Source organism: Aquarana catesbeiana, linkage group LG02, assembly GCF_042186555.1.
Source record: "Aquarana catesbeiana isolate 2022-GZ linkage group LG02, ASM4218655v1, whole genome shotgun sequence".
NCBI lineage: Eukaryota > Metazoa > Chordata > Amphibia > Anura > Ranidae > Aquarana > Aquarana catesbeiana.
In genome coordinates, this window is record NC_133325.1 from 356,200,028 (window position 1) to 356,225,211 (window position 25,184).

The 25,184-nt window shown below is 43.7% G+C and overlaps 1 protein-coding gene across 2 annotated transcripts in view; it reads right to left on the reverse strand.

Moving 5' to 3' along the window:
• Window positions 1-25,184, reverse strand: part of NF1 (neurofibromin 1) — a 496,399-nt gene that overhangs the window by 421,392 nt on the left and 49,823 nt on the right. For both annotated transcript variants that reach the window (XM_073615002.1, XM_073615001.1), the window contains exons 4-7: window positions 17,999-18,189; window positions 10,774-10,880; window positions 2,780-2,847; window positions 557-632 (exon numbers count right to left, since the gene is read on the reverse strand). In XM_073615002.1, the coding sequence (XP_073471103.1) occupies window positions 557-632; window positions 2,780-2,847; window positions 10,774-10,880; window positions 17,999-18,189 (442 nt within the window). The remainder of the gene's footprint in view (window positions 1-556; window positions 633-2,779; window positions 2,848-10,773; window positions 10,881-17,998; window positions 18,190-25,184) is intronic.

A 25,184-nucleotide genomic window follows, 5' to 3' on the forward strand; every position in this document is an offset into this window, starting at 1 on the left:
GTGTAAGATCTTCCTCTGGATAGGTAAGTAATGAGCAATGGATAGGGTAGGTCACAGTGGATATGGATCTAGACAAAGAGGCTCAAAAGCTGTTAAGGTCCTAGGGTTCAGAAATGGTGATAAAATGCCTAATCTGCATGGCTTGTCAAAGCTTTAATGAGAGATCTCGCACACCTTTTAATTTTTTTGTAAACCAACAAGCACTGTAAAACTTTTTGGAGTTTGCTCAATAGAAACAAACATTTGGCAGCACTGACATATTGTTCAAAATAGACATTACTCAAAGGTGGGATTAAAGAGGAAGTAAAGATATGATAAATAGTGGCTGAACGTCTTATATTGGAGTCTGAACAAGGTTTCTTTCTTGTCCATTGAGTCAAGTCATTTAGCATCAACTTATACTGCACCTACAGGAATATTGGACACTGGCAATAAAGTAAACTAACCGTTTATGAACTGGGTTTTTACAGAGGTCTAAATTTTTAACTGGAACAAAGTGTGCACAGAGCTCTGCATCTTTATTTGCACTACACCAGTTGCCCAGCAGAAAACTTACCAGCCATATCAGTCTGAGGCCTCTGGTATAATTTTGTAAACTCATCAGGGTAATTTTCAACCCAATTCCAAAATGCCTGCAAAACAAAAACAAAAAATTACAAAATATAAAAAACTATGTGCACAAACCCTTGGAAAAAAGCAAAGCTTGGAAAGATATTTAGTTTATTAGTTGGCATTGATAAAAAGTAAAAAAAAAAAAAAAAAAAATGAAAGGATTAAAGTGATTGTAAAGGTTCGTTTTTTGTTTTTTTTTGTTTTTTTTTAAAAACAAACATGTTATACTTACCTGCTCTGTGCAAGGACGGCCCCATCCTCCTTTTCTGGGGTCCCTCGGCAGCGCTCCTGACTGCTCCTCTTAGAGTGCCCCCAAGGAGAGTCGCTTTTTCCATGGGGGCACCCATGCGGGCACGCTCCGAGTCCTGTTGCTGCGTCCATTGACAGACAGCAGGACTCAGCCCCGCGTCACTGGATTTGATTGACAGCAGTCGGATCCAATAGTTCCTCGACCAGCATAGCCTGATGAAGGAGCACGCATGCTCCGAACGCAAAGCACCGGCCGCCTCACCTCGCTCCCGGAAGTGAAGACGCAGGTCAGCACGGCGCTCCACGAAGGATCCATGACCGACATCCTGGCCGCCCAGAGGCTCTGAGGACCCTCGGCACCACCGGAACAGCTACCAGGACCCAGGTCACAGGACTCACATCCCAGGAACCCCCCCACTGGCCCGTGACACCCACATCCCCCGAGAGCACGCGGATGAAACTACTTAACATGCTGGTTTTTAGCAACTCAAATGTGAGTGGTTTTAACTATTGTAGTAAATATTTTTAACATCCATGCTGCACTTAGAGGGTGCCGTCCTTCTTTCTTTTTTATTGTTCCAGAGCTTCTTCTAGCTTTTATAGACTGGCTGCCTTCCATTTATTCAGCATCATTTTATCCTTACATGGACTAATACCTGAACTTGTTGTGAAACATTAACTACCACCATCAAGTTCCCCCTCTCAGGAACCCCCAACCCACCCCCTTCCCCCCACCATTTTTAGTTATATGTACTCGGCTACCTCCATTGTGCGCCATATTAACCCCTTGATCATTCATTTGGATCCAATAGTTCCTGCTGCTATCAATCTAGCCAATGAGGACCCGAGACAGCGGCTGGAGCTGCTGGGCTCGTACTCAACGCTGGAACGATCACGTTCACGCAAGAAAAAGGGGGGCAGCTGCAGCACAGAAGGATTTTCACCTTAATGCATTAGGGTGAACAACCTTGAGACTTTACAACTGTCTTAATCACCAGCATTGTCCACAGTCTCCCTGCAGCTGATCCTGCCACCTTGTTCTGCACTGAGTCTGTGTAGAGGTGGTCACCTGGTTAGAGACAGCGCTTTTGTTTCCTTATATTAGGGTTTCCAGCAAAGAACAGTGAGAAGTTTAGTATTGACATCAAATCTCACTCATCTCATGAGACTAGCATTAAGAGGCAGAAGTGCCTTAGATCTCTCAGTGCAGAAATACAGCTACAAGGCATAGTGTACGCCATACACCAGCCCCAGTTTCTCCTAGCAATATAACCAGTCCAAACACTGTCACTGATAATCTAAAGAACTTATTAACAGGTCAGCATTAAGCAAGCTTCCTGGATCACCTGCTTGCTCACTAAACAGAGTTTATGATTCCATTTACCGACCAATCATTAAGCTGCAAGTGTCTTTTAGTCCAGCCTAATGCAATTTTTGTAGGTATGGGAGGGAGGTGATCAAGTTGGAGAAGACAGTATTGAGCAAAAGCACAAGTAAACCAAAAATGTTTCTACAGCAAGCATGTTAACACTTTTGAAGATTAGCTTAATTAATGTTTTCAGATGACTGTCAGCATACCTGTGTCAATGAAATGCATCAAGAAGCAAGGATAAAAATGGTCCATTTAAAATATTTGCAATGAAGCACAAGCAGTTGTTTACAGGCACAGTGGCCACTAGATGCACTTTAAGACATAGTGCCATATTATAGATAAGAAAAGCGGGGGTAAATAAGACCTTTCCCGTATTGGGAGTATATGGTGTTGCAGACAAAATTCTGCAAAAGCTTCCTATACATCTTACCAACAGTTACTTTTATCTGTTGCAAGTGTCGTCATTTGTTGCACATCCAGGAGTCAGATTTCTAATGAGAGTTTAACACACTATGAGTTCCAGGGTGTATTGTCAGTCATTTTTACCTTTTCAAGACTATTGATAACCGCCAACTGAGCCACTTTCTTTAGGGATTTAAATTTGAAAACCGTCTCTGAAAAACAAAAAACATACAATCAACTGACTTTTTGGAACTAGAATACATTAGTAACTTGCTGTAGTTTAATATTTAATTTGGTTGTATTAGGGCTTATTTACACTTTCTTCAAAACATGGCTTCGGACATGCTTTGTTTAAGCTAGTCAAAGCTCTTACCACTAAATAAAATGGTTCGCTTACAGACCCGTTTACTCCTGCGTGGGGCTTCAAGCGAGCTTTGCCATATAGATTTCTACTGAGGCTTTGAAGACGCTTTAAAGCACCAAAGATGCTACATGGGCTGTAGTTTTTGAAGCGAAGCTGAAGCAAAGCAAAAGCAGGTGTAAACAGGACTGTAAGATAACAATTCTATTTAGCGACAGGAGCTTTGACTAGCATTCAGAGAACTTTAACAAAGCCTGCCTGAAGCCTTGTTGAAGCCAAAGCAAGTGTAAATGAGCCCTGTGTAGAAGAAAAAAAAAAAACACAAAACAAAAAGGATTTTGGATTCAAATGTAAAATTTTCTTTTTTTGGAGATCATAGAACACAGGACAGTTAACCCTTAGACCACGGTTATGCTCAACCTCCAGGTGATGGCCATTGGGAAAAAGCAAAGCTTGGCACAGCACTGCATAACCCCTACCACTCCCAGTATTGCCACCAAAAAGTGGAAGCACTGCTTATCTCCTTCTGCCCCCCTAGCTGATTTTGACAGGTATCCATCCCCACTTCTGGGAGATTGCGCCGCTGGGATTTCCCTCAGAAGTTTAGCCCCCCCCCCCCTTCTCCTTGCTCCACGGGCCAGTTAGAAAGTGCAGCGCGCAGCTGAAGACTTCACTGCTGGTTTCCCTTACCACAAACGGAGGCGGCAGCAGCACTCGAGAGTTGATCCGAAAACTGGCTGGGGTGCAGACATGGTTGGATCCCTTGACAGATAAGTGTCCTAAAATTAAAAAAGTCAGCAGTTGCAGTATTTGTAGCTGCTGACTTAATTTTCACGTTGGGGGGGGCAGGGGTCAGGCGGAACTCCGCTTTTAAGCAGGAGGGGGGGACCTGTGACCTATGATGTACTCCAAGAAATGCATTTTAAAAGGCAAGTCAAAGAACCCAGTTTCTTATTTGTACATTACAAGAGTGTTAACTCTTAGACCAGCCATTCTCAACCAGGGTTCCGTGAAACCCTAGGGTTCCTTCAGAGGTGGCTAGGGGTTCCTTGAGCTGTGGCCGAGTTACCTCCTGTTTAAAGGTGCCTACATAGTTCTGAGCCAATGCCACTCGGAGGAGCCAGTGGTATGACACCAATGATCTTTATAGCTCTCTGTAAGGGGGGCATTCTTACCACCACTGTAACAAAGGGCATTCTTCTCACTGAAAACCAAAGTAAAGGACATTGTTCCCACTGACCCCCAACAAATGGGTTTTATCAGGGGTTCCCCGAGGCCTGAAAAATAGGATTTTTATAACAGCTTACCTGTAAAATCCTTTTCTTTGAAGTATATCACGGGACACAGAGCCATAGTAGTTACTATGTAGTTATAGGCCACCTTCAGGTGGACACTGGCACACCCTAAGAGAGGAAGTCCGCTCCCTATATAACCCCTCCCGTGATGTACTTCAAAGAAAAGGATTTTACTGGTAAGCTGTTATAAAAATCCTATTTTCTTATCGTACATCACGGGACACAGAGCCATAGTAGTTACTATGTGGGATGTCCCATAGCAATGCCAACTGATGGGAGGGAGACACAACAAAGTAGGGCACCAAGAGACTAAAGGACTCATACTGCAGCCTGCAGTACACTGCGCCCCAAGGCGATATCCTCATGACCTTTTACATCTACTTGATAGAATCTGGTAAATGTATGGACTGAAGAACAAGTTGCTGCCTTGCAGATTTGAGCCATGAAGGCTTGGTGATGCACTGCCCAGGAAGTACTAATAGCCCTGGTGGAGTACGCTTTAATATGAAAAGGTGGAACTTTCCTCTTTAAACCATAAGCTTGAACAATCACTTGTCGAATCCATTTAGAAATAGTAGATTTCGATGCTGCCTGTCCTCTTTTAGGACCTTCAGGCAACCCAAACAAAACATCCATTTTGAGCAGTCGCCGTCAAATAGATTTTGACTGCTCTCACCACATCAACAGAATGTAGTGACTTTTCGTCCGCAGAACGGGGTTCTGGGAAAAAGGAAGGTAGAACAATATCCTGGTTTAAATAAAAATCTGACACTACCTTCGGTAGAAAATTAGGATGAGGACGCAATACAACCTTATCCTTGTGAATAATTAAAATATGGCTCTTTATAAGAAATCAGCCCCTGATGAAGCGAGGAAAGCTCGTGAGACGCGTTGGATTAGAGATGTACCATGCATACCTGTATCACATGTATTACTACTATACTATGGCTATGTTTTTAGGATTATAATGCAATGTTGCTGTTCTATGAACTTGTTCACACATGCCCTACTATGGATTATGTTGTTGTTCTCAATATATTTGTACTTCTATACTAGTTTACCCCTTGATCACCATTTACACCTCATTTAAAGTCCCATGGGCGACGTCCGTTTCTCTGATATTTAAGGATGGAGGTGGTTTATGTTAGGGGTCAGTTCTCAGATTTCCTTTGCAATGGAGTACAGAAGAGCACAATACCCGCTCCACCCTTCCGGCCACACAGGGCCAAACAAAAATTCACTAAACTAGATAAAAGAGGTCCTATCTAAACAAGGTAAAAACAATTCTATAGACCCAACATGGCACCCAGCTGTGCAGGGGCAGCCTGCATATGCACAGGAGACAATGGGCCATGTGTAGAAACGCAATTACTCCCTCAAGGAGGCACAAACTGACCCAGACACCCCCCCCCCCTCAAAAAGGAAAAACTCACATGTCATCAAACAGAAACAAATGGCTCAAATATCACCAAAAGCCGGTCAGGCTACCATGCAGATCTTCAGGGAACTGGTCTCTGCCACAGTAGACCAAGGCCCCAAGACCCCCCCCCCCCCCTTTTCTCCCAAACCAAAGCACAGGCAATGCAGTCACCTGCCAAAATGGGTGGCAAACATGGAATCCAGTGCACATACTTCTATGTTCTCGTCACCAGATTCCAGGTACACTCTCCAGGGATAGCAATCCGTAGGGACTAAACCAGACTGTTGATGCTCTAGAGCAGGGGTAGGCAACCTTGGCACTCTAGCTGTTTTGAAACTACAAATCCCATCATGCCTCTACCTCTAGGAGTCATGTCTAATTTTCAGGGTCTTGCAATGTCTTATGGGACTTGTAATTTCACCACAGCTGGAGGGCCGAGGATGCCTACCCCTGCTCTAGAGAAGTGTTTCTCAACCCGTGGTACGCATATCCCTGGGAGTATATGCACCACAGCAGGGGGTACGCTGCCCAGAGCCGAGTGAGACTCCTCACTCTCACTACTGCTGCCTCCATTCACTATGCGCAAGCCCGCCTCCTGGAGAGTGACAGTCTGAGCAAGCAACTCTCCGGGCGGCTCGGTGGCGTCGCAGGGGGGCAGCACCTGGATGACACCATCCCGAGGGCAGTGGAGGGTCCTGGAGGAAGGGCTCTTCAGCAGGAATGTGCCGGCGCCATGCTCGCCCTGAGACTCCTCACTCTTGCTGCCTTCCTTCACAATACACAAGCCTATTGTGGCTGCCCAGCGAGTTACAGTCTGAGTAAGCAATTTTCCGTGCAGCCGCACACTGAATCCTCCTCTGTCCACAGCCCAGGTGCATGGGGGGGGGGGGGGGGGGGGCGGGGATTTCCTGAAGGGCTCTGCACTGATGGAGGTGGGGGATTATTTTCCCTGAGGGAGGGGTCGTCTGCACTGATAGAAAAGGGGGGGGGGTCTGTACTGAGGAGTGACTGGAGGGGCGGGCAACACCATGTTTTACCACACCGTGTGACACCAACCCTAGTGTCGCCATTGGTCCTTCCCTCCCTCCTCCTCGCCTTGTGTGTGGGACACACAGAGGGAATGTCCCGCTGTGTCACGGAGATTGGGTCTGAAATGCCCAGGCAGCCGCTGTAACAAAGTCCCGCCTCCTAGACCTGCTCTTGTGATAGACGGAACACTGATCCAATGCGGGGAAATTGAAACAGTGCGAGGTGTGTCACAGGAGCCGGGATGTTACAGCGCCAGCTTATGAGGGCAATTGAAATCTAAGCTTGGACACAGCGGGAGATCGTGATCCAGGCACTGGTAGGCTGCATTTGGTGGGCACTGCACTGACTAGGCTGCATTTGGTGGGCACTGCACTGACGAGGTTGCATGTGCGTGCATGTGTCTACCCGTGTTAATTTTGGATTACGTGCGTGTGTCTGCAAGTGTGTTAAATTGGAATTCTGTGTGTGTTTGTGTATCTGCAAGTGTGTTAATTTGGGAGTGTGTGTGTCTGTCATTGCAGCATGCACACATACAGTGATAGAAATAAAAATTATATATGCGCTAAGTGATAGATGAATTAAACAATTTGAAAAATTTGTCAATTAATGACCTGCCACTAAGCATTATAACCCAGATACAGGGCACAAAATATATAAGATGATGGACCTGTCTCTCTCTGAGTCTTTTCTCCCAAGATGCACAAAATCTTCTACCCACTGAACTGTGCTCCTGAGCCCCCAGATTATGTCATATGTGACGAATGGATCATCGGGACGCTACACACACACACGTTCTGCACATGCGCGATTGAATTTTAAACTGACCTGTATTTCATTTTTCCCTGCAAGGACTATTACCGCAATTTTTATAACTTTGCCTTGGAGTTTTTGTACTGCAACTGCTGTCTTTTAATAAAATGTCTTGAAAAGACATTCTATACTATTGGAGCCTTTTTATCTTTTTTATATTATCCTGCTGTTCACATGATTGGGATTCAAGTGGATGTCCATGGATCTTTCTGGAGGGGAATGCTGAAATCTTCCATCGGCAAAACTTGTATTTCACTAAAAGCGCTGTTTAACTGCCCTGAATAAAGGAAGGTCGCAGGATTTCTGGTAAGCCTTTAATCTTTATGAGGTGACAGGAAACACGGTGATGAGCACTCAATCTACGTTATATGCGGCACTGTGAAGTCACATATTGGATTTCAGCAATCTACGAACATTTTTTTTTCCCATCCATATAGTTTTGCACTTGTGCGTTTTTTATGCGACTTTGGTTTCCTTCTGCATTGTCGCATGGGACTGCACTAAATTAAATATTTTTGTTGTATATAACACAATCCATCACATTTGCACTGTATAGTTACACTTTATCTGAATTTGTGCTACTTAAGATTATGGTCACATTACACATTATTGTGTTATATTTTCTACACGTATGTTTTCATGCACAGTCTTTTTGTGCCCAAACTTAGTGTTGCACTTTACAATTTGCATATTGTTTGCACTTGTGTGCGTTTTTTACGTGACTGTTTTCATCTTGCATTTGTCGCATGGGATCACACTAACACTAAATATTTTGGTTGCGTATAATACAATTCATCATATGTGCACTGTATAGTTGCACTTTATTTGAATTTATGCTATTTAATGTTTATGGGCATATTGCACTTTAATAATACAGTGTTATATTTACTTTCATATATGTTTTTATGCACAGGATCATCTTGTGTTTAAACCTAGCGCTGCACTTTATTTTTTGCATTTTTACACATACAATGATATTGCACAGGAACTAAAACCACCACAAACACACACAGAAATCATCACAAACACACACACAGAAACCATGACACCCAAACAATAGAAATTACTTTCTCGAGACAGGGGTTGAGAATACTTAGGAATGTTTTTTAGACCTGCAGGGGTACTTCACCGTAAAAGGTTGAGAAACACTGCTCTAGAGCAGTGTTTCTCAACTCCAGTCCTCAAGGCGCACCAACAGGTCATGTTTTCAGGATTTCCACTATTTTGCACAGGTGATTTAATCAGTTTTCACTGCCTTAGTAATTACCACAGCCGTTTCATCTGAGGGAAATGCTGAAAACATGACCTGTTGGTGCGCCTTGAGGACTGGAGTTGAGAAACACTGCTCTAGAGCACCCAGGCTCAGGAGCACAGTTCAGTGGTAGAAGATTTTGTGCATCTTAGGAGAAAAGACTCAGAGAGAGACAGGTCCATCATCTACAAAAACACTAGCAAAAAAAAAAAAAAAAAAAATGCTGGGAGTGGGAGGGGTATGCAGGGCTGAGTCAAGCTTTGCTATTTGCCAGTGTTCAATCATCATGTAGAGAAATGACTCTCCTGTGACATACAGTGGGGCAAAAAAGTATTTAGTCAGCCACTGATTGTGCAAGTTCTCCCACTTAAAAAGATGAGGCCTGTAATTGTCATCATAGGTTTACCTCAACTATGAGAGACAAAATGTGGAAACAAATCCAGACAATCACATTGTCTGATTTTTGAAAGAATTTATTTGCAAATTATGGTGGAAAATAAGTATTTGGTCACCTACAAACAAGCAAGATTTCTGGCTCTCACAGACCTGAATCTTCTTCTTTAAGAGGCTCCTCTGTCCTCCACTCATTACCTGTATTAATGGCACCTGTTGGAACTTGTTATCAGTATAAAAGACACCTGTCCACATCCTCAAACAGTCACACTCCAAACTCCACTATAGTGAAGACCAAAGCTGTCAAAGGACACCAAAAACAAAATTGTAGACCTGCATCAGGCTGGGAAGACTGAATCTGCAATAGGCAAGCAGCTTGGTGTGAAGAAATCAACTGTGGGAGTAATAATTAGAAAATGGAAGACATACAAGACCACTGATAATCTCCTTCGATCTGGGGCTCCATGCAAGATCTCACCCCGTGGGGTCAAAATGATCACAAGAACGGTGAGCAAAAATCCCAGAAATACACAGGGGGACCTAGTGAATGACCTGCAGAGAGCTGGGACCAACGTAACAAAGGCTACCATCAGTAACACACTACGCCGCCAGGGACTCAGATCCTGCAGTGCCAGACGTGTCCCCCTGCTTAAGCCAGTACATGTCCTGGCCCGTCTGAGGTTTGTTAGAGAGCATTTGGATGAACCAGAAGAGGATTGGGAGAATGTCATATGGTCAGATGAAACCAAAGTAGAACGGTTTGGTAGAAACACAACTCGTCGTGTTTGGAGGAGAGAGAATGCTGAGTTGCAACCAAAGAACACCATACCTACTGTGAAGCATGGGGGTGGCAATATCATGCTTTGGGGCTGTTTCTCTGCAAAGGGAACAGGACGACTGATCCATGCACATGAAAGAATGAATGGGGCCATGTATCGTGAGATTTCAAGTGCAAACCATCTCCCATCAGCAAGGGCATTGAAGATGAAACGTGGCTGGGTCTTTCAGCATGACAATGATCCCAAACACACCGCCCAGGCAATGAAGGAGTGGCTTCGTAAGAAGCATTTCAAGGTCCTGGAGTGGCCTAGCCAGTCTCCAGATCTCAACCCCATAGAAAACCTTTGGAGGGAGTTGAAAGTCCGTGTTGCACAGCGACAGCCCCAAAACATCACTGCTCTAGAGGAGATCTGCATGGAGGAATGGGCCAACATACCAGCAACAGTGTGTGACAACCTTGTGAAGACTTACAGAAAACATTTGATCTCTGTCATTGCCAACAAAGGATATATAACAAAGTATTGAGATGATCTTTTTATATTGACAAAATACTTATTTTCCACCATAATTTGCAAATAAATTCTTTCAAAAATCAGACAGACAATGTGATTGTCTGGATTTGTTTCTACATTTTGTCTCTCATAGTTGAGGTACACCTATGATGACAATTACAGGCCTCTCTCATCTTTTTAAGTGGGAGAACTTGCATAATTGGTGGCTGACTAAATACTTTTTTGCCCCACTGTACCAAAAAAAAAAAAAAAAAAAAAAAAAATTGCGCCATAGGAATTCACCAACCTTGTAGCAGCCTTTTCAGTTTTGCACAGTCCACATTAATGTACTGTATCAAGTCTATATCGTGAACATCAGCATTGTCTTCTGAACAAACTGTCAGCTCTTGCAACCTAAAAACAAAAAATAGAAAATGAAAAGCAATCAAGTTTATCATTGAATTAGGATATTTTGGCTAAAGCTCCAATTTAAAGTGATTGTAAAAAGGTAGTTTTTTTTTACCTTAATGCATTCTCTGCATTAGGGTAGAAAACCTGTGTGCAGTTCCCCCTCATGCAGCGCTCTCTCTCTCTCCCTCTTCACTGGACATGGAGACAGCAGAGAGAACCATTGGCACCTGCTGCTGTCAATGACAGCCAGTGAGCAGAGTGGGGGGCAGGGCCGAGCCACACAATGAGTGTCTATGGACACACAGTGCGTAAATCGGGATTCAAGCCCAAACGAGTGCCCCCACAGTACCCAGCTGGGGATCCCAAAAGAGGAGGATCAAAGATCAAGTTAACCACTTGCCGACCGCCGCACGACTATATACGTCGACAGAGCGGCACGGGCAGGCAAAAGGACGTATATGTACGTCCTTGCCTGCCCGCGGGTGGGGGGTCCGATCGGACCCCCCCCCCGGTGCCTGCGGCGGTCGGCAAATCTCCCCCGGCGATCGGAGGTGAGGGGGAGGCCATCCATTCGTGGCCCCCCCCTCGCGATCGCTCTCAGCCAATGGGATCATTTCCCTGCCTCTGTATTGTACACAGAGGCAGAGGAAATGATGTCATCTCTCCTCGGCTCGGTATTTTCCGTTCCGGGCCGAGGAGAGAAGACTGCAATGTAAGTGCACCAACACTACACACACAGTAGAACATGCCAGGCACACTAAACACCCCGATCCCCCCCCCGATCGCCCCCCGATCCCCCCCCAATCACCCCCCCCCCCCCCCGTCACAAACTGACACCAGCAGTTTTTTTTTTTTTTTTTTTTTTTTTCTGATTACTGTATTGGTGTCAGTTTGTGACAGTTACAGTGTCAGGGCAGTGAGTGTTAGGCCCCCTGTAGGTCTAGGGTACCCCCCTAACCCCCCCTAATAAAGTTTTAACCCCTTGATCACCCCCTGTCACCAGTGTCGCTAAGCGATCATTTTTCTGATCGCTGTATTAGTGTCGCTGGTGATGCTAGTTAGGGACGTAAATATTTAGGTTCGCCGTCAGAGTTTTATAGCGACAGGGACCCCCATATACTATCTAATAAATGTTTTAACCCCTTGATTGCCCCCTAGTTAACCCTTTCACCACTGATCACTGTATAACCGTTACGGGTGACGCTGGTTAGTTTGTTTATTTTTTATAGTGTCAGGGAACCCGCCGTTTATTACCGAATAAAGATTTAGCCCCCTGATCGCCCGGCGGTGATATGCGTCGCCCCAGGCAGGGTCAGATTAGCGCCAGTACCGCTAACACCCACGCACGCAGCATACGCCTCCCTTAGTGGTATAGTATCTGATCGCATCAATATCTGATCCGATCAGATCTATACTGGCGTCCCCAGCAGTTTAGGGTTCCCAAAAACACAGTGTTAGCGGGATCAGCCCAGATACCTGCTAGCACCTGCGTTTTGCCCCTCCGCCCAGCTCGGCCCAGCCCACCCAAGTGCAGTATCGATCGATCACTGTCACTTACAAAACACTAAACGCATAACTGCAGCGTTCGCTGAGTCAGGCCTGATCCCTGCGATCGCTAACAGTTTTTTTGGTAGCATTTTGGTGAAATGGCAAGCACCAGCCCCAGGCAGCGTCAGGTTAGTGCCAGTACCGCTAACACCCACGCACCGTACACCTCCCTTAGTGGTATAGTATCTGAACGCATCAATATCTGATCCGATCAGATCTATACTAGCGTCCCCAGCAGTTTAGGGTTCCCACAAACGCAGTGTTAGCGGGATCAGCCCAGATACCTGCTAGCAACTGCGTTTTACCCCTCCGCCCGGCCCAGCCCAGCCCACCCAAGTGCAGTATCGATCGATCACTGTCACTTACAAAACACTAAACGCATAACTGCAGCGTTCGCAGAGTCAGGCCTGATCCCTGCGATCGCTAACAGTTTTTTTTGTAGCGTTTTGGTGAACTGGCAAGCACCAGCCCCAGGCAGCGTCAGGTTAGTGCCAGTAGCGCTAACACCCACGCACGCACTGTACACCTCCCTTAGTGGTATAGTATCTGAACTGATCAATATCTGATCCGATCAGATCTATACTGGCGTCCCCAGCAGTTTAGGGTTCCCAAAAACGCAGTGTTAGCGGGATCAGCCCAGATACCTGCTAGCACCTGCGTTTTGCCCCTCCGCCCGGCCCAGCCCAGCCCACCCAAGTGCAGTATCGATCGATCACTGTCACTTACAAAACACTAAATGCATAACTGCAGCGTTCGCAGAGTCAGGCCTGATCCCTGCGATCGTTAACAGTTTTTTTGGTAGCGTTTTGGTGAACTGGCAAGCGCCAGCGGCCTAGTACACCCCGGTCGTAGTCAAACCAGCACTGCAGTAACACTTGGTGACGTGGCGAGTCCCATAAGTGCAGTTCAAGCTGGTGAGGTGGCAAGCACAAGTAGTGTCCCGCTGCCACCAAAAAGACAAACACAGGCCCGTCGTGCCCATAATGCCCTTCCTGCTGCATTCGCCAATCCTAATTGGGAACCCACCGCTTCTGCAGCGCCCGTACTTCCCCCATTCACATCCCCAACCAAATGCAGTCGGCTGCATGAGAGGCATTTTTATGTCCTCCCGAGTACCCCTACCCAGCGAACCCCCCCAAAAAAGATGTTGTGTCTGCAGCAAGCGCGGATATAGGCATGACACCCGCTATTATTGTCCCTCCTGTCCTGACAATCCTGGTCTTTGCATTGGTGAATGTTTTGAACGCTACCATTCACTAGCTGAGTATTAGCGTAGGGTACAGCATTGCACAGACTAGGACACACTTTCACAGGGTCTCCCAAGATGCCATCGCATTTTGAGAGACCCGAACCTGGAACCGGTTACTGTTATAAAAGTTACAGTTACAAAAAAAGTGAAAAAAAAAAAAAAAAAACACAAACAAAAATATAAAATAAAAAATAATAGTTGTCGTTTTATTGTTCTCTCTCTATTCTCTCTCTCTCTATTCTCTCTATTGTTCTGCTCTTTTTTACTGTATTCTATTCTGCAATGTTTTATTGTTATTATGTTTTATCATGTTTGCTTTTCAGGTCTGCAATTTTTTATACTTTACCGTTTACTGTGCTTTATTGTTAACCATATTTTTGTCTGAGTACAGCATTCACGACTTTGAGTGGTTATACCAGAATGATGCTTGCAGGTTTAGGTATCATCTTGGTATCATTCTTTTCAGCCAGCGGTCGGCTTTCATGTAGAAGCAATCCTAGCGGCTAATTAGCCTCTAGACTGCTTTTACAAGCAGTGGGAGAGAATGCCCCCCCCCCCCACCGTCTTCCGTGTTTTTCTCTGGCTCTCCTGTCTCAACAGGGAACCTGAGAATGCAGCCGGTGATTCAGCCAGCTGACCATAGACCTGATCAGAGACCAGAGTGGCTCCAAACATCTCTATGGCCTAAGAAACCGGAAGCTACGAGCATTTTATGACTTAGATTTCGCCGGATGTAAATAGCGCCATTGGGAAATTGGGGAAGCATTTTATCACACCGATCTTGGTGTGGTCAGATGCTTTGAGGGCAGAGGAGAAATCTAGGGTCTAATAGACCCCAATTTTTTCAAAAAAGAGTACCTGTCACTACCTATTGCTATCATAGGGGATATTTACATTCCCTGAGATAACAATAAAAATGATAAAAAAAAAAAAAAATGAAAGGAACAGTTTTAAAATAAGATAAAAAAGCAAAAAAATAAGAAAAAAAAAAAAAAAAAAAAAAAAGCACCCCTGTCCCCCCTGCTCTCGCGCTAAGGCGAACGCAAGCGTCGGTCTGGCGTCAAATGTAAACAGCAATTGCACCATGCATGTGAGGTATCACCGCGACGGTCAGATCGAGGGCAGTAATTTTAGCAGTAGACCTCCTCTGTAAATCTAAAGTGGTAACCTGTAAAGGCTTTTAAAGGCTTTTAAAAATGTATTTATTTTGTTGTCACTGCACGTTTGTGCACAGTTGTAAAGCATGTCATGTTTGGTATCCATGTACTCGGCCTAAGATCATCTTTTTTATTTCATCAAACATTTGGGCAATATAGTGTGTTTTAGTGCATTAAAATGTAAAAAAGTGTGTTTTTCCCCAAAAAATGCGTTTGAAAAATCGCTGCGCAAATACTGTGTGAAAAAAAAAAATTAAACACCCACCATTTTAATCTGTAGGGCATTTGCTTTAAAAAAATATATAATGTGTGGGGGTTCAAAGTAATTTTCTTGCAAAAAAAAATAATTTTTTCATGTAATCAAAAAGTGTCAGAAAGGGCTTTGTCTTCAAGTGGTTAGAAGAGTGGGTGATGTGTGACATAAGCTTCTAAATGTTGTGCATAAAATGCCAGGACAGTTCAAACCCCCCCAAATGACCCCATTTTGGAAAGTAGACACCCCAAGCTATTTGCTGAGAGGCATGTCGAGTCCATGGAATATTTTATATTGTGACACAAGTTGCGGGAAAGAGACAAATTATTATTATTTTTTTTTTTTTTTGCACAAAGTTGTCACTAAATGATATATTGCTCAAACATGCCATGGGAATATGTGAAATTACACCCCAAAATACATTCTGTTGCTTCTCCTGAGTACGGGGATACCACATGTGTGAGACTTTTTGGGAGCCTAGCCACGTATGGGACCCCGAAAACCAAGCACCGCCTTCAGGCTTTCTAAGGGCGTAAATTTTTGATTTCACTCTTCACTGCCTATCACAGTCTCGGAGGCCATGGAATGCCCAGGTGGCACAAACCCCCCCCCAAATGACCCCATTTTGGAAAGTAGACACCCCAAGCTATTTGCTGAGAGGTATAGTGAGTATTTTGCAGACCTCACTTTTTGTCACAAAGTTTTGAAAATTAAAAAAAGAAAAAAAAAATTTTTTTTTTTGTCTTTCTTCATTTTCAAAAACAAATGAGAGCTGCAAAATACTCACCATGCCTCTCAGCAAATAGCTTGGGGTGTCTACTTTCCAAAATGGGGTCATTTGGGGGGGTTTTGTGCCACCTGGGCATTCCATGGCCTCCGAAACTGTGATAGGCAGTGAAGAGTGAAATCAAAAATGTACACCCTTAGAAATCCTGAAGGCGGTGATTGGTTTTCGGGGTCCCGTACGCGGCTAGGCTCCCAAAAAGTCCCACACATGTGGTATCCCCATACTCAGGAGAAGCAGCTAAATGTATTTTGGGGTGCAATTCCACATATGCCCATGGCCTGTGTGAGCAATATATCATTTAGTGACAACTTTTTGTAATTTTGTTTTTTTTTTTTTTTTTTTTCATTATTCAATCACTTGGGACAAAAAAAATGAATATTCAATGGGCTCAACATGCCTCTCAGCAATTTCCTTGGGGTGTCTACTTTCCAAAATGGGGTCATTTGTGGGGGTTTTGTACTGCCCTGTCATTTTAGCACCTCAAGAAATGACATAGGCAGTCATAAATTAAAGACTGTGTAAATTCCAGAAAATGTACCCTAGTTTGTAGGCGCTATAACTTTTGCGCAAACCAATAAATATACACTTATTGACATTTTTTTTACCAAAGACATGTGGCCAAATACATTTTGGCCTAAATGTATGACTAAAATTGAGTTTATTGGATTTTTTTTAGAACAAAAAGTAGAAAATATCATTTTTTTTCAAAATTTTCGGTCTTTTTCCGTGTATAGCGCAAAAAATAAAAACGGCAGAGGTGATCAAATACCATCAAAAGAAAGCTCTATTTGTGGGAAGAAAAGGACGCAAATTTCGTTTGGTTACAGCATTGCATGACCGCGCAATTAGCAGTTAAAGCGACGCAGTGCCAAATTGTAAAAAGTGCTCTGGTCAGGAAGGGGGTAAATCCTTCCGGGGCTGAAGTGGTTAAGTATGACAAGTTTATTTTGAAAAAAAAAACATTTGCAATCTCTTTAATTTTATGTAGCAAATAGCACCTTATAAACCTACAGCTCTCTTGCTTAAATAAATCACTGGAGAATCTGTATTTTAGGAATACATAAACATTTTGAGCTGTTAAACATAAAACATATCTTTTCTGGAGCCTATCATTTAAAACATACATCCTATAAATAATTTATTAAGGGAGAAAACAAAAGTGGTCACAATTAGGAGTTATATACTTATGTTCTAGAACGCAACTGAGCATTCATATGCTTTAAAGGGGTTGTAAAGGTAAAAATTTTTTCACCTTAATGCATTCTATGCATTAAGGTGAAAAAACTTGTGACAATACCGCCGCCCCCAGCCCCCCCGTTTTATTTACCTGACGCCTCAAATCTTCGCTGCTCGTTCTCGTCATCTTCATTGCAGCTCAGCCTGGTCGCTGATTGGCTGCAGTGGATGGATTGAAAGCAGCGCAGCCATTGGCTCGCGCTGCTGTCAATCACATCCGATGACGCGGCGTGCCGGGGGGCGGGGCCGAGTGATACAGCGAGCGGCTATAGCCGCCGGCTGTATCACGGGAGCGCGCCCGCAAGCACTCACCACCATGCGAGGGAGCTCGCATTAAGGTGGTGAATGCATGCGGGGAGGAGCTGAAACAGCCGCCGAGGGACCCCAGAAGACCAGGTTCGGGGCCACTCTGTGCAGAACGAGCTGCACAGTGAAAGTAAGTATAACATGTTTGTTATTTTTTAAAAAAAAAAAATTTAACTTTACAACCCCTTTAACCTGCAGCAACCAATTACAGAGTACCAGTAGTCGGTTACATAATTGGCTGCTCACTAATGCTTTTTGCACCATTAATAACTGCTGCTGAAGATCAAATTCTGTAAGGGACTCTACTTTGGTTATAATTTTCCACAAAAGTAAAAATCCAAGTTTGGACAGAAGATATATCCAAGATCTCTGGTTGCTGTCCATATCATATAAGCCAAAGTGAATATACAAAGCTTTCATTTGGAATTGTCCCCTGGCTGTGCAGCTACATTGCCATTCTGTGGAAGGATGCTCCAAAGAGAAAGTTTGCAGGAAAACTTCAAATTCATGCAACACCACAAAACACACAACATCTAGCATCTTTTTTTGAAATTTTCCTTAATGCTACAATTTACTGTTTCTCACCTGGTAGAAATGCGACTGAAAACTGCATTGAAGTTATTGCAGCTTAAAGAGAACAAGACTCCTGAAGCAGAAATCCGCAACTCGGCTGCATGCTGGTTGCCCTCTCGATGTGTGTGAATAAAATGGCAGATCTCAGGTAGCAGCTGTTTAACAAGCATCGTTTCATCCAAGCGCATACAGTCTTTTGGTTGCTGAAATGAGAAAGTGTAGATAAATACAACTGAAACGTGATATAAAAGACTAAACAACTATGTACTGCCTGCATAGAATGAGCATATAACAGCCCAGTTATACTTTAGAAAATATAAAGCCCACTGGGAAAAACATCCTTTTTATAGCTCTTTAACTCTTCACTCATGCATACAGGTATGGAACTGTCATTTATATTAGAAAAGTCACACCTGAGTCATTTTAAACCAGGTAAACCAAGCACCTAGAAAAGAGGTAAGAACTTTCAATTTGCTCTGAGATATACTATTGGGGTGATAAAGGGGAGGGGGTGATAAAATGTGATTTTTGGTTTACCTGTAAAATCCTTTTCTTGGAGTACATCACAATACTGGGTATTCTCATATCCATTATAATAAGGGTTAGGATGCCACCTTCAGATGATTGGACATATCACATTATACAAAAAAAAAAAAAAAAAAAAGACGGACAATGTTCTGTAGTCAACTTCAGGTAACACCTGATATCATGAACCACATGATATAAACGGCGTAAAGAGCCTTTTGCTCCCAAGTAACTGAGGCTTAGGACAGAAAGAAGGCAACACAATGTCCAGGTTGAGACGGAACAAAGAAAACATTTAATACACGTTTTTTTCAATGGAGGCACCCTTTAAAATTGTGCACAATCTTGGGGCACGCCAGTTTGAGGGCGCATTCAAACCAGGAAGTGCGTCCGAGCGCACAGGCTTTTTTGAATGTTTGCACTTGTCACAATTTGGAGTGGGCTGTCCTAAGTGTGTGAAACATGCAAAAAAAAAAAAAAAAAGTCCCAGCATGATTTTAAAAATTGTGCTGAACCGCAATGCATGGTACTGTGGCTCCATGCAGGTGTAAATGCAAGCGCATTTTCTAGATTCATAGGGGTGCCATTAAGAATTAGCGTTTGTGTATAGTGAGGGAAAATGTGCAACAAGCCAAAAAAAAGGAAGTTTGAGAGGCGGCCATCTGTGGGCTGTACACAGAGTTCAGTCATTTATAATGAAGAGTTCAGAGAACAGTAGATTGTAAGGCAGAGAAATCTGCCTTTCAAACTAGTGAACTGTGCTTATACCAAATACATGACCGTGCCTTAGATGTGTCCATAGATCAGTGGTTCTCATCCTCTCTAGTGTCGTGACCCCTTGATAAAATTTCCCAAGTTGTGGAGACCCCCAACCATAAAATTATTTTCATAGCGTGGGTTGTCGGCACCCAAGGCAAGACAAGTAATTTGCGCCCCTAACCCATGGACATTTAGCACTCCGAGTCCCTAACACACATACAGTATTAAAACCCCTTATGGTACATTTTAGGATGTACCACTCTCTTTGTTTTCCTTTCTTTCCCTTTTATCTCTCTCTATCCTAATTTATTGTTTTTTTCCCCCATCCCTCTTTCTAGCCTTCTTTCTTGTTCTCTTATTCTCTCTCTCCCGTTTTCTTTGTTCCTCCCCCTTCCATGTATTCTCTATTTTTATTCCTTCTCTTACTTCTTGGTGGAGGGGTGGGGGGAATGGGATAAGTGGCAGTGTTGGTGGGGAGTTCTGATCAGCCAACTAAGGTGCTCTTGATCAAGGTCATCTGCTGATCTGAGAACTGTAGTGGGGACCTTTAATGCAACTATAATCTCAGGTAGTGTTACTCAATGTGTCTCCGACTTTGTGGTGTCTTGTAGCAGTGACACCTATGCCGAAATCAGGAGGTAGGGTCCCTTCCAGCCCCTCCCACTTCACATTCCTCACCAGTCAGCTGACCTCTAGTCTCTGCCCCCCAGTCATGCCGTGAACTGAATGGGCAGCTGCAAAGAGACTGAGTGGGCAGATGCGGGCTCCAGGGACAGCCCTGCTGGGCGGCCGCAAAAAGGCTGGGAGAGCGCTGTGGGCTTCAGGAACAGGCAAGGATTTGGTGACCCCTGGCAAATCATCATTTGACCGACCCCCAGGTTGAGAACCACTGCAATAGATGAATCAAAATTTGTCCGGTTCAGCAGGGTCCTGACAAATTTTGATCTATTCCAACAGGCTGGTTGCACAGAAGTCAATTGAGAGCTGGACTTCTGTACAACCAGCCTGTTGGAAAATGTTCACTCAATCAGTGCTGCAGTCTACCACCCGTGGTGCTGATAAGTGTATTCTGGTGGTGGGGAAGCCTCCCCACTGTCTGAAAACAGTAGTTCAGCAGGAGAGAATCCCCCATCCCCCTCCAATGTGTGGATGTGGGAATCTACTAATTTTCTTTCGTCCAGCCAGCTGGTTGAATGGAAGAAAATGAATCAAGTATGACCACAGCCTTAGTAACTACTAAACTCTGCATTGTGTATTTATATATAGAGTTGACAAAATCAATGGAATCACTAACAGGACCCCTAGTAGAAGCCAGTGTCGAGCAGCATTGACATATAGCCTTATATAGTTAACCCTCTTGTATGCAATATTAAAGAGCTGAGGTCCGAGATACTTTGTTGTAGCTGCCAACATATAGAAAGACTGTAAACGGAGCACTGCTGCTGGTTTGTATAGAGGAGAGAGCAGGAGCAGAAAGAGTGCAATAACTAGCTGACTCCTATGAGCTGATCTAGCTCAAATGAAACACTGAAAACTCCACTGCCAGGCAGAGGAGTCACAGACACAGCTGCTGACACACACACACTGGGATCAGAGAGATAAGATAAGGTGTGGGTTCAGATCACAGGCTGAGACATTTAAGATACTGGCATGGCAGCAAGAGTGCCCATCATTACATGCTATGATTCCTCCCAACCACTTGAAACCCTGTACTGTAGGGACATAGGAATTGGTAGGAAGTACCACTTCAGTGGGGGATACGGACACACCAAACACGGACACACCAGATAAGTTGGATAATTGCACCCAGAGCTCTTCAAAAGAGCAAGGTTTCAGCACATAACCTGCTAGAGGGGAGCAAGTAGAACATCTCCTTTTATAGCGTTTTGCTGTTGTAAGGTTTTCCATGCCCTGGACAGGGTCATTTTAAGTGAACCTAGCAAGGTTTGTGCAGTCCGCAAAAGCAAATAAAATGAGAAAAATAAAGCGGACACTTAAGCTGGCCATATACCTTTTTTTTTTTTTTCCAGTGGGCTGAAAGAGAAGAAGCTAACCAATTCCTCCATCCAGACAAGCAAGGTACCATTTACCGGAGGAACAGGAGCGCACAAGCCTGAGACCAACCCCACCCGCCCCTCACTTCCCCATCATCTCTGCCCAACAGGTGCTTCCTAGTCCCGGCCGGCGTGACGTCACACAGGCCAGCCGGGATTGGAAACCAGCATGGAGTGCTACGCCTGCCGGAGTTACGACATGGGAGTGCGATCAAGGAGGAACCAAGCAGGGCATCATCACACAAGTAAGCAGATTGCCATCTGCGGATTGCATAATTAACGCTGAATGGGGGGGGGGTTGTAATATGCATTACTGGCACCAGTGGGTTAACACTGACACTGGTGCCACTAATGCAGCACAAAGGGGTTAACTGCCACTGATGCATCAGCAACAGTGCATTAGCCCCCTTCCTGCTGCATATTACCAATACCATTGCTACTTAACCACTTCCTAAACCATCGCAGGTGGCAACTACAGGCACCAGGACGTACCCACGCGTGGCTGCCTGTTTCGGGTGCATGTGATTGTACACAGCAAGAGTCTGTCAGCAGATGCCAGCCAATTATTCATGGCTGGGAGCTGCTGATCGGCTGTGTCCAATCACAGCCCAGAGCTCTGTGTTGACAATCAACACAGTGCTCTGTACAGAGGTAACAATCGCTTGTTTCTTTTCCGTGCTTTTGCACGTTAAAGAAACAAATCAATCAGTAGCAAAAAGCAGCACACATTGTTAGACACAGTTAACCCCTTGATTGCCTTTAGATGTTAACCCCTTCTCCGCCAGTGTCACCCGACTTTGAAGCCGCACAGCACAACAACATCAATGCAGCTTGCAAACAACTTCTTTAATAGAAGTCAATGCAAGCTGCTCTAAACTTTCCACCAAGTAGTGCAGGAACCTATTTCTAAGGCGGAGCAACTTCAGTCGCTCCAATCAGAACGGTTTAATTGCACTGAATGGGGGCGCGACTTAACCACGCCTAAGTCGCTGATCCCCGCCAATACCAGTATAAAAAAATTTTTTAGTATAGATCCCATCATTTTTAGGCGCTGTAGGGGGGAGGGCCGCAGTTTTCCATCTTCGCCCTGGGCCGCGGATGACCTTGTCCCAGCACTGGCTGTACCCAAATAAAATTGATGGGGATTTCTTTCCCCACAAATAGAGCTTTCTTTTGATGGTATTTGATGATCTCTGAGGTTTTTATTTTTTCGGCAATAAATAAAAAAAATTAAAAAAAAAAAAATGAACAATTTTGAAAAAAAAAACCAAACCTTTTTACTTTCGGCTATAAGGCTAGGTTCCCACTGCTGCGATGCGGGAACGCTGCAAATCTACTGCGGTTTCCCGCATCGCATGTCTCCCGGTGGCAATTCACACTGCCCTATGCGAACTGCTGGAAGTGTCAGTTAAAAGTTAACGACAACCCCAAATCAGTTCGCATATCGCAGGGCGATCTGCAAACTCGGACAGGTGTGAACACCCATGCGATCTGATTCCGCTCCAGACCAAAAAAAGGGTCCTGTACGAGTTTGGTCCAAATGCAATGCGAATTCAGCCACACTATCTGTATGGCTGAAATCGCATCGCACAGATATCGGATGTGATTTGCACTGAAGTGCAAATCACATCCGATCTCGGACAACGCAGCAGCAGGAACCTAGTCTAAGACAAATCCAATAAAAAAAAAAAATACATTTAAAAAAAAAAAAAAAAAAAAAACAAATCTAAAATTTCTTCATCAATTTAGGCCATTCTGCTACATATTTTTGGTAAAAAAATCCCAATAAGCATACATTGATTGGTTTGAGCAAAAGTCATAGCGTCTAAAAACTATGGGATAGATTTATGGAATATTATTTTTAAAAAATTTCACTAGTAATGGCGGTAATCAACGATTTTTAGCGGGACTGCGACATTGCAGCGGACAAATTTGACACCAAGTGACAATTTTTGGGGACCAGTGAAACCAATACAGTGATCAGTGCTAAAAAATGCATTGTCACTGCACTAATGACACTGGCAGGGAAGGGGTAAACATCCGGGGTAATCAAAGAGTTAAATGTGTTCCCTGGGAGTGCTTTCTTACTGTGTGGGGGATAGTTTAACTGTACAAAGACAGATCCGTGTTCCTGCTTAGCAGAAACACAAGATCTGTCTTCCTTACTAGCAGAATGGCGGTCTGCCTTGTTTACAAAGGCATCTCTCGGAATGATCACCGTTCAGGGCTTGCTACAAAAACTGAAGCCTTGTCTAATTGGGAGGAGGGCTCAATATAACTCTACTGAAAAGTTTATTCCAAGCATCAACTACCCTTTCAGTAAAATAGTACTTTCTAAGATTAGTATTGAACTTTCCCCCAGTTAGTTTGAGGTCATGTCCCAGACTGTTCTTGATTTTGGTTTCATATTGAAAAAAAACTGCCTTCTTGAACCTCATTCACCACCTTGATGTATTTAAAGGTTTCAGTCATGTCTCCCCTTTCCCTTCTTTCCTCCAAACTGTATATATTAAGTTACTGAAGTCTCTCTCGATTTTATTTTTTTTATTTTTAGGTTTTATCCCCAGGACCTTTAACCATTTTTGTTACCCGTCTCTGGACTAGTGCTATCTGAATATCTTTTTGTAAGCGAGAACTGGACACAGTATTCTTTCTAAATGAGGTCTAGCTAAAAATCTATATAGGGCACAGTTGTCATGGGACTTGTAGTTCTGCAACAGCTGGAGGGCCACCAGTTTGACACCCTTGATAATGGGGAATTAGAACTTTCTTCCTCCTTCTGGTGATCCCTCTAGTGATGTATCATAGAATTCTATTTGCTTTTTCCACTGCCTGGTCACAGTTTGCTCATTTTACAATCTGAAATAAGTACCCCCAAGACTTCCTGTCTTATTTTTTTGCCAGTGTTCAATCACCTAAAAGGGTAGACGGTAAACCCTATAGTATGAAGATGCTTATTCTCTCATGATGTACTCCAAGGGATTTTACAATTAAAAAAAAAAAATCCAACTTTTTAACCCCTTGCCGCCGAGCGTACAGAGATATGCGGCCTCAGCTTTAGGGGGTTATACCGGGATGATGCAGGCATCAGCTGGGTACCTTTTTTTTAGAGCGGGCGATCGGCTAACCAGGGATAACAATCGATGCGGCTAAAAGCCTTTAGACCCCCGATCCCTCCATAAAGAGTACCTGTCACCACCTATTACTGTCACAAGGGATGTTTACATTCCTTGTGATAGCAATAAAAGTGATCAAAAGATTTAAAAACAAATGTGTAAAAATAAATGAAATAAAAAAAAAATATATACATGTCTAAAGCACCCCGTCCCTGCGAGCTCGTGCAGCAAAGAAAACGCATAGGAAAGTCGCGCCCGCATATGTAAACAGTGTTCAAATCACACATGTGAGGTATCGTTGCGATCATCATAGAGAGAGCAATAATTCTAGCATTAGACCTCCTCTGTAACTCTAACCTGATAACCGTTATTTTATTTTTTTTTTTTTTAAATGTCGCCTATGGAGATTTTTAGGTACTGTAGTTTGTCGCCATTCCATGAGCGTGCACAATTTTAAAGCCTGACATGTTTGGTATCTATTTACTCGGCGTAACATCTTTCACATTATATAAAAAAATTGGGCTACTTTTAATATTTTGTTTTTTTAAATTTCATGAAAGTGTCTTTTTTCCCAAAAAAGTTACGTTTAAAAGACCGCTGCACAAATACCGTGTGACATAAAATATTGCAAAAAAAAAAAAATCGCCATTTAATTCTCTAGATTCTCTGCTAAAAAATATACATAATGTTTGGGGTTCTAAGTAATTTTCTAGCAAAAAATACAGATTTTAACGTGTAAACAAC